The 9,068-nt window shown below is 37.6% G+C and overlaps 2 protein-coding genes across 4 annotated transcripts; one reads left to right on the top strand and one right to left on the bottom strand.

The window, feature by feature from the left end:
• Positions 1-466: 466 nt before the first annotated feature.
• fbxl15 (F-box and leucine-rich repeat protein 15) lies at positions 467-3,490 on the bottom strand. Of its 3 annotated transcripts, none has more exons than XM_010780869.1 (5): positions 3,349-3,490; positions 2,849-3,011; positions 1,817-2,319; positions 1,495-1,713; positions 467-1,352 (listed from the first exon to the last, which is right to left on the bottom strand). In XM_010780869.1, exons 1-4 carry the CDS (start codon positions 3,372-3,374, stop codon positions 1,524-1,526), a joined length of 882 nt encoding a protein of 293 aa, XP_010779171.1. In that variant the 5' UTR covers positions 3,375-3,490; the 3' UTR covers positions 467-1,352; positions 1,495-1,523. The 3 variants fall into 3 exon arrangements, with proteins under 3 accessions (XP_010779171.1, XP_010779172.1, XP_010779170.1); XM_010780870.1 differs by having other exon boundaries at positions 2,849-3,008; XM_010780868.1 differs by lacking the exon at positions 3,349-3,490 and having other exon boundaries at positions 2,849-3,058.
• Positions 3,491-6,141: 2,651 nt separating this feature from the next.
• Positions 6,142-9,021, top strand: ndufb8 (NADH:ubiquinone oxidoreductase subunit B8). Its single transcript, XM_010780867.1, has 5 exons — positions 6,142-6,271; positions 6,514-6,640; positions 6,824-6,923; positions 7,685-7,840; positions 8,866-9,021. The coding sequence occupies exons 1-5, from the start codon at positions 6,181-6,183 to the stop codon at positions 8,956-8,958; spliced, it is 567 nt and encodes a 188-aa protein (XP_010779169.1). The 5' UTR covers positions 6,142-6,180; the 3' UTR covers positions 8,959-9,021.
• Positions 9,022-9,068: the final 47 nt, after the last annotated feature.

Here is a 9,068-nt window from a genome sequence, read left to right as displayed (position 1 = left end):
TTAAAAGTTATTGGCCATTTTTTTTCGTTTTCAACTATTAAGAAAGCTCAAATTAAAAAAGTAGGACTCATTAGTCACTATTTTCTTGTTGAAAACACAAAATCATTGCTAAAAAAAAAAATGTTGGTCTTTGAGAAACAACACTTACTTGGACAAATCCTAACAGGTGTTGTAAAGGGAGCCACAGTACACCTCTCTTGATAAATGTGATTATATAAGTCTATGTTTTATTTTATTTGTTACATTAAATCAGTAGAGTTGGTAGTTGTAAGCAACACAAGGCTCTGCCCACATGTTTCCTTAAAAAAAAGCTATTCTAAATTTGAAAACAAAAGAGAGCATTGGTTTTAGATTTGTTCTTTGAGGTGTTGGATTCGACATTATAGGAGAAACGGATGGATTGTGCATCCAGATGTTAAACTGAAGAAGATTTATATAGTAGTAAAATAAAAACAGTCCATTCTGATGATATTTTGGAATTTAATAGTTCTTACATCCTCCATGTGCCTTGTTAGGCAACAGCAATTTAGGTACTTTTTACAAAATGAATTTCAAGTGTTAAACGGGAATGTTTCTTAATAAAAACCCATACTTAATTAAAAAAAAAAGAAATGGGTTGATTAACGGTATGGTTTTAAGGGGTACTTCACCCGCATCACCACATTTTGAAAACATTTCTCTCACAAATCTCTGCATTTAGACATGCAGATAGTTTTGGTGTTACTGAGAGCAACAAAGTTTGCATTAGGAAACAGTTAAAAAGGGTTCACAGAGAAGTCTCTGGATTGTTTTTTTCTGGAAGACACTAGACAGCACCACTAACAACATTGCATTTATCTTCACTGTATTGTGGTAAAAGCAGAAGACTCAGTGGTGCAGATAATAAAAACCTGGACACATAAAATCGTAAGTGAGAAAATGTTTTCTGCGTGATTTGGGTGAATTTATCCTTTAAACCGTCATAAACATGCAAAATGAAATGTTTAATTAAACCCAAACATTTGTAATGCTCCTAAATGAAACATAAAAGTAAACTTTGGTTAAAAAACAACAAAACAATTCACTTTACTATCTGCTTCTCTATTAAGCCACATTATGAAAACACTAAATGAAAGTGCAGTGACATCTTTTGGACGTGAGACATCAATTCTTAAAAGTACATGGCTTTCTTCAGTCTTTTCAAAGGTAGACTTATTTTCAGCTTCATCCTCAATATGCATCTTTGATCACATTCCACTGAGATTCTTTGTCAACATTATTTTTAAACTTGAGTGTAAAACATCTTGACGTTTCTTAGAACAACTCACGTGCACATGTGAAGCAGCTGAGAGCGGCTGCTTTGATGAAGACACCTGAAACAAGGCAAATGCGATCACCACCAGTATCTGCTACAAATAGACTCGTTATAAATACATTGTGGGAGAGTTCTAACTCAGTCTTGGATGTGAACATGTCACAAACTCATACAGTAGATATACTGCTGATATTACCTACCTGTGTTGGACGGATAGATGGCCCTTTGCCTATATCTGGAGATTGATAAAGGGAGCAAACCCCAGCACATCCTGAAGAAGCACCAGAGCCCTCTGTAGGGGCGGCTCAACATCTATCACTACATTGCGCTTCCGTAGAGGGTCCAGGCTGGACTCTGTCACATTGTGACAGTGATTCACCTTCAGGGACTGCAGCTTCGGGCAGTACTCGGCAAGAGTCCTGTGAGCACAGCATGCAGAGGATCAAGAGAGGTGGTGCATGTAACAGTGTGGGCAGGGATGGCACAAATCTGGATTACACTTGAAAATAAGAGATGATATACCTGATGGACTGGTTCCTGACCCGCAGGCAGCCTGTCAGGTCCAGCTGCTCCAGGCCCCTGCAGTTTTTGGCCACCTCCTCCACCGACTCGTCAGTGACATTGGCGTTGACTGCCAGGGATAAAGACCTCAACTTCAAGCACTTCTTGGCCATGTAGCAGATGGCGTCGTCCTTGAGCTGGCGGCAGGCCGTGATGTTGATCGACTGCAGACCCCCGCAGTGGTCCGCCAGGCTGCGCAGCGACAGGCTGTCCACCCACTCGCAGTGCGCCAGGCCGAGGTGCAGGAGGTGCATGCAGCTCAAGGACACAGCCACCAGGGAGTGACGGGTGAGACCAACACAGCTGCTCATGTCCACTCTCTGCAGGTGCTGGTTCTGGCCGATAACTGGCAGCAGCTCCTTGTCTGTCACCCAATCAGAACAACTGGAAAGACACAGGCTGTGGAGGACTTTGTTGTCCTTTAACATGGAGCAAAACGCTTCCTTGGGAACTGATGGTCCAATCTGAAAACATCACAACAGAGCATTGGTGGAAGAAGTATTCACATATTTTACTTATAATATACAATAGCATAACTGCTAATACCACAGTGTAGAAATACTCTGAAGTAAAAGCCCTGCTTTCAAAACTCTTAGTTAAGTAGAAGTACAAAAGCATCGGCAACAACATATACTTAAAAGTACCAAAAGTACTGACCACGCAGAACTGCAGAGGAACTTTATATATTATATTTCCAGAATATACTTATTTATTATTATATATTATTTTGTTCATCCAGTTTTAAAGTTTGAGAGTTTAATTACTTGATATACTGCGAACAGTAGCTTAAAATGTAATAATATATCGTAATACATTAGTGGATTTTGTTTGTGTATTCATATTTTTAATATGTAAAAGAAAAAGTAAACAATAATTAAAGTTGTAAACAAAACTTAAGTAAAATTTACAATTTCTGCTTCGCATTATGTATAGAATTAGACTTCCACAACATGCTCCTCAATGTATATTTACTGTAAAAATCTCAGGACTTACCGAGGACAGATCAAAAGTCCTGCAGTTGGCCAGATACACCTGGATGAGGCTGTGGAACTGCCTGCTCACCCTCTGCAGGCTCACAAGGTGTTGCAGTGGCAGAAAGCATAAAATATGTGGAACAAGAACATCCTCCCAGGGCAAGTCCAAAATATGGCATCTGCTGAAGAAATGCAAACCGTGCTTTACAGCTAAACTTTGACACTGCATGCAACGCTCACAACACTCATATTAACCACACATAAATGTTAATAAACGTGTACTAAATTAAGAATAATTACGATAAAATAACATCGCAATAAGTAATGTTAAATCATCCTTGTCACGGTTATTTATAATCAAAGCATGCTGCCAAAAATAGGTAAATGAGAGCAACAGCCAGCTATGGTACATCCCTGTGGTTGTTGTCGCTATCACTGTTAGCTGAGAGGCTAGCTCTCCGGGGGCTACCAATCCAGCTGCTGTTTAAACACACAACTCTCTTTTTAAAAGGCACTTACGTTTGCATCTGAGCTTCTTCATCCATTCTGAGTCAACAGTGCTATACAGAGTTTGTGATCAGTTGTTGTTCTTCACATAGATGCCAAAATAACGTATTTTCATTTAGCATCTTGAAAGCGTTTGAGGTGTAGCCCAAACCCAATGCTGCATTCAGGGGCTGTCGGAATACTTTACATTAGGATAGTAATGGCCCAAGATCTTTCCAAAAACCTTGTTGATACTAACAAAGGAACTATTAAAGGAAGATGAAAGCCAGGATTTGATATTAAATAATGATACAACCACACATATATGTTGTTATCGCTTCATTATAACCAATTTTTCATTGTGACTCCAAGTAATGCAAAGTAGTCACATTTTACGCCACCACACTTGTTAACTAAAACACCAACTGCCATCATAATTTTAAATAGTACATGTTTGGTACGGTAGTTTACAAATACAAGTATTTTTATTAAATGCCAGAGAACTCGTATTTAGATTACTTAGATCCAATATAGTCATGGATTTGAGCGTTTACGACAAACAAAACGCAGCAGTTGCTTTAATTTCCGGGTTTACGTCAATGGTCATGTTAAAGTAATTAATATATTTGCTATTGATACAAATATTCCTACAACATGTTTCATGGATACCTCCTAGAATCATAAATGTTTGGTCAAGTTGATTTTAAGGAACTCCTTTATTTACGAAACAACATAAGCAGCTTATTATTCTAAATAACTGCTTCCAAATCTTAGGAAGAATTAAACATACATATAAATACACTGCAGTTTTCAATTTGCAGCAACTTTAGTTATAATAAAGCTGCACAACAAATGAGAATATGAATGTACGAACAGCCCAATCGTACTCTTAATGTTGAACCCCTTTTTCTGTAAGTGTCAGTTCTAAAGAGAAAAGGATGCTGCCAAAATCATATATATTTAATTTTTAACTTCCCAATGCCAATTAGCTGTCACCACATTATCAGCCTCTTTTCCTGGGACACGTATGCTGAACAGCTCACCTCTGCCCAGGAGAACAATGAAGTCAGTCATGCTGAACAATTGCTGACCCATGAGTTATGTTTCAGTGAATGAGATGAGCCAACAGGACAGCCGGGTGAATACTCACTCTTGACTGACTACAATCCCATATACAAGCTAAAGTACAAGCATGGAGAATAAATCAATCTATGATTTCTCTGTGGAGACCCTGGATGGACAGCAGGTTCCGCTCAGTAACTACAGGGGTAAAGTGCTTCTCGTCATCAATGTTGCTACCTTCTGAGGGTCAACAATAGAAGAGGTAATATTCTTCAAGAGCTCTGATTGATTACACGCAGATCACAAAATATCATAACACATAACCTGTGCACTAATTTTGATCAATGGCCTCTGATTTTGTGTCCTTTTCCCTTAGTACCACCGACTGAATGCACTGATGGAAATGTATGGCGACCTTAACTTTACTGTACTGGCATTCCCCAGCAACCAGTTCGGCCTTCAGTCACCTGGTGAGTACACTGAAGCTTTTGAAAAGACTCAGAAATAACACATTTTTTAACTGGTATATTATACTGTATCAACAGGAATGAGGTACTCTTTTTTAACTTTGTACATTTATATACATATACTGTATATACAGTCTATGACATTTACCCAACTGTCATATAGTTTTAACGAAAATGTTGTCACGCATATAATACTTAAAGATGTCCATTTCATGCTACTAAATACTACTCACTCACTTTTATTTTAACAGTATTTTTTTACCTTAATTTATTTCATTTATACACGTTATACAAGTTCTTTGACACAAAGTTGTGAATAAACACTTGGTTTTCATTTGTAATAACTTGTTGTACTTTGGTTTTTCAGAGGTCAATAATGAAACCCTCAACGTTCTTAAGTACGTGAGACCTGGTGGGGGGTTTGTGCCAAGGTTCCCTGTCTTTGGAAAGGTTGAGGTGAATGGGATAAATGAAGAGCCTCTTTTCACCTATCTAAAGGTAGGCTATGTGTTTTACAAAGATTCTGAATACGATTAGCTGATGACACTTAAGTGAAACAGTATTTACATATACTGTTCTTCTTCTTAACAGGAATCTTTGCCATATGTAAACCCTGTTATTGGAGATTTGAAGAAATTCTACTGGTCCCCAATAAAAGTCAATGATATACGGTGGAATTTTGAAAAATTCCTAATTACCGCAGATGGATTGCCCTTCAAAAGGTAAAGCTATAGGTCATAGACAGTGAGTAAGAAACCCAATCAGCCCTTCATTAGGCTAGACGATAGATAACTATAATAATGTAACTAATGTTTTCCCTTTACTGCAGGTATGAACTTCATTGCCCCATTCAGAATGTGGAGAAGGACATAGCAGAACTTCTCTGATTGATTTTCTTCAATTTGTCACTGGCGGCAGAGTGACGATCCCCCAGTAAATGCATTCTTGCACCTGAGCTGGATCTGATGGGAAGAGGAACGAGGGATCAGGGCTTCAGTGCATTCACTCTGAGAACAAGTTTCCTTCAGCCGCTGGAGGAGTTTTCATGTCACTGTCACACTTTGCTCTGATATGATGGTGCCTGCCACTCACACATATAAGATAAATAAAACACTATAAAATACATTTTCTAGTAGTTCCTTAAGTTGTCACTTGTGATATTAATATATTGTTGCCAGGTTAAATGGCTCACGCAGAAGTTCAATGCGTTAGAAAGAAACTTAAAGGGATGAATGAATAGCTGCTTAGTATGTATTGAAATGTTTCCTTGTGCCGATCCGTACTTCAATTTAGCGCATGCGTACTTCTGTCTGTCAGACAGCAGCAGTCCGTAAACATGGCTGGTGTTGGTTTCCGACGCTGGGCCCAGGCTCTCTCCAGGGGGAAAGGTTCTGGCCTTTCAGCCCTTTTGCCGGGATGTAGGGCAGGTCAGTAGTGTCACAGACTTCGGTCAAACTGTAAACAGTACATTTAACTGTAAACAGGAGTCAGAGTCTAAAGCATAAAGCCTCGAATCAACGTAACCTTGACATGCTAACGTTAGCCTAGGCTAGCTGAGCGGCTACCGATATTCTCAGCACAATGATTGTTGTTTCTTGATTCTTATTAGCTTACGAACTCCTTTTACTTCGACTTGGTTTATTCACATATGTAATCGTCTGTGTTTTAGCCTCTGGTGGTTCAAAGGCTGATCTGCCTAGTTCCTACCCGTTGACCCCCGAAGCGAAGGCTGCTGCTGCAAAGAAGTACAATATGAGGGTGGAGGACTATAAACCATATCCCAACCAAGGCGAGGGGTAAGCTTTATTTTAAGAGCCATGCATGGAAGTTCAAAAGTGTTGTCTTTCTGCGGTATTGAAAAGTATTGTTCAGCTCATCCATTGTTCTGTGTACGGTACCAACCATTCCCAATGCCTAATTCGCCAGTAACAAAGCAATTAAGTGTGTGGGTTGACTAACTGCCATCTTTGCTTTTGTAGCTATGGCGATTATCCAAAGCTACCAGATAAATCTCAGCAGGAGAGAGACCCCTGGTACCAGTGGGACCACCCTGACCTGAGGAGGAACTGGGGAGAGCCGGTAAGAGACTGATGACATATTGCCATCAGATACGACCTAAAACTACTTGTATAACAGACTACAAGTTATTCGAAATTGCCAAACCTAATGTGCAACATATGTTGTTTATATGTAATAATGAACATGTTTCACTTATCAAAACAAACATCACAATTGTGAACCTTTACACTTTGTTCTCTGTAAAGTGTGATGCTGCCACTGTTTGTAATCGCATGTTGCTTCTGTAAATGTGCCCCAGAAATGCAAAATATATGTTAGCTGTTACTTTGAAATGTTTTTCCAAAGTATATATTGTGGTGACCCTGCAGGACTAACACACTCAAATTAAATAATAATTAATATACACAACACAATCTCATGCTATCAATGTACTCTAAAATTATACATTTTATAAACCAAGGAAATGGCTCCTACATGAATTGTTTACAAACTAAATATCCCTATTAATAATCTATAATTGTATGTATTGTGCATTGCTGCTGCCCTTAAGAGACTAAATACCTGCATAATATTGTATAATTTCTGAAGAAGGTACATGCATATTTGGTCTTTACTCTGTGAAAACACTATTGTAACTTTATATTTTGACAGTTCTAGAAATAATCAAATAAAAACATGTTTCCGTGCAGTTTATCATTCATCTGTTTAGACACAATTACTTTTGGTTGTTGTCATATCAGCTTGATTGTACAGAGGCACTACACCCTTTTACAGTTTAAGGTTGCTCTTTTGAGAACTGATTGTTCTCTGTCTATTTTTAGATGCATTGGAATTTCGACATGTTCACCAGGAACCGTGTGGATACGTCTCCCAGCTCTATGTCCTGGTCCTCCATGTGCAAAAAGATGTTTGGTTTCCTCGGGATCATGATGTTCATGTTCTACCTTGGGGAGATATATCCATCTTACCAGCCTGTTGTAAGTAAAGTCTGTTGCTGTGATTTGTTTTTGTACTAGATACTGTGAATTGTCTATTAATCAATACTTTAAAAGTAATAATAATAATACATTTTAATTATCAAGCGCTATATCAGGTGCTCAAAGACGCTTTACGGAGGAACATTTTTGATAAAAAGTCTAATTTAAAATCGAGCAGTAAAACAACATTTTAAAAGTGAGAAGATTCCTGGCTTTAGCTCACTACTCGCTCTTATTTCATAATTTTTCTTTCACTTTGTTACGTAACCATCTGATGTTTTACGCTTCCCAATCCAAAGTTTCAATTAACAGATGCAGTCTAAACATCTAATATAACAAGTATATAACTAACTCAATTTGCTTTCCTGTTTAAATTATCTGACATATACTGTAAAAACAACTGTTACTTAGTCCATCTTGTGTTAGATGTGTACTTATTATTCCATTATGCATTTAAGGGTTATAAACCATAACCTAACCATTTTGCTGTCCTATTTCATTTGAGCTTGGGTTGACTACCAAAACATATTTTTATATATATATATATATATAATTTGATTATTTTATCCACTTGCTTTTAGACAAACCCTCAGCACAATTGTTGGGTACATAACACTTTGTCCACCTAAGTAATAGCTCATTATAGCTAGCTTTCTGGTAATTTAGTATATGTAAAATAAAATTAATAAAGTTTTTCAGTTCAAAGAAACACTCGAGTAGAAACAATGCACAGTATGATTGTTTGAAACTAAGAAACTAACTTGTGGATATTCATTAAAATAAAGGACCCTGTTTACTGTATATACTCTTTCCTGGCTTCTTCCATTCTCTGTTTTGCTGTTACCCCATTTCACGCAATAATACTTTTAATCAATGTGAACTAAACTGTTTAACTGTTTGAGGATAATGAAAAATGTAATAGTAATTGTGTATCAGTGTTAATGTGTAAATGTATCTTCTTATCAGTGCTGTGTCACCCGTAAAAACGTACACAAAATGTATTAAAGCATTTGTCTCTCTTCCAGGCACCAAAACAGTATCCCTATAACGACCTGTACTTGGAGAAAGGAGGAGATCCGGAAAAACAACCAGAGGAAGTCGTAAATTATAAAATCTAATGACTGGATGAGTCTAACTGTGTATATATATTTCTGTCAAGAATAAAAACTCCTATGAAGTTACATTCCTCTTTGTGTTGTTGCTTTTTTTTGTATAGATTAGATTACTT

The sequence above is a fragment of the Notothenia coriiceps genome, unplaced genomic scaffold (assembly GCF_000735185.1).
Source record: "Notothenia coriiceps isolate Sejong01 unplaced genomic scaffold, NC01 NC01_scaffold00022213, whole genome shotgun sequence".
NCBI classification, from domain to species: Eukaryota; Metazoa; Chordata; class Actinopteri; order Perciformes; family Nototheniidae; genus Notothenia; species Notothenia coriiceps.
The sequence above is the reverse complement of the archived record's forward strand: the minus strand, read 5'-3'. Positions and strand labels throughout refer to the sequence as shown.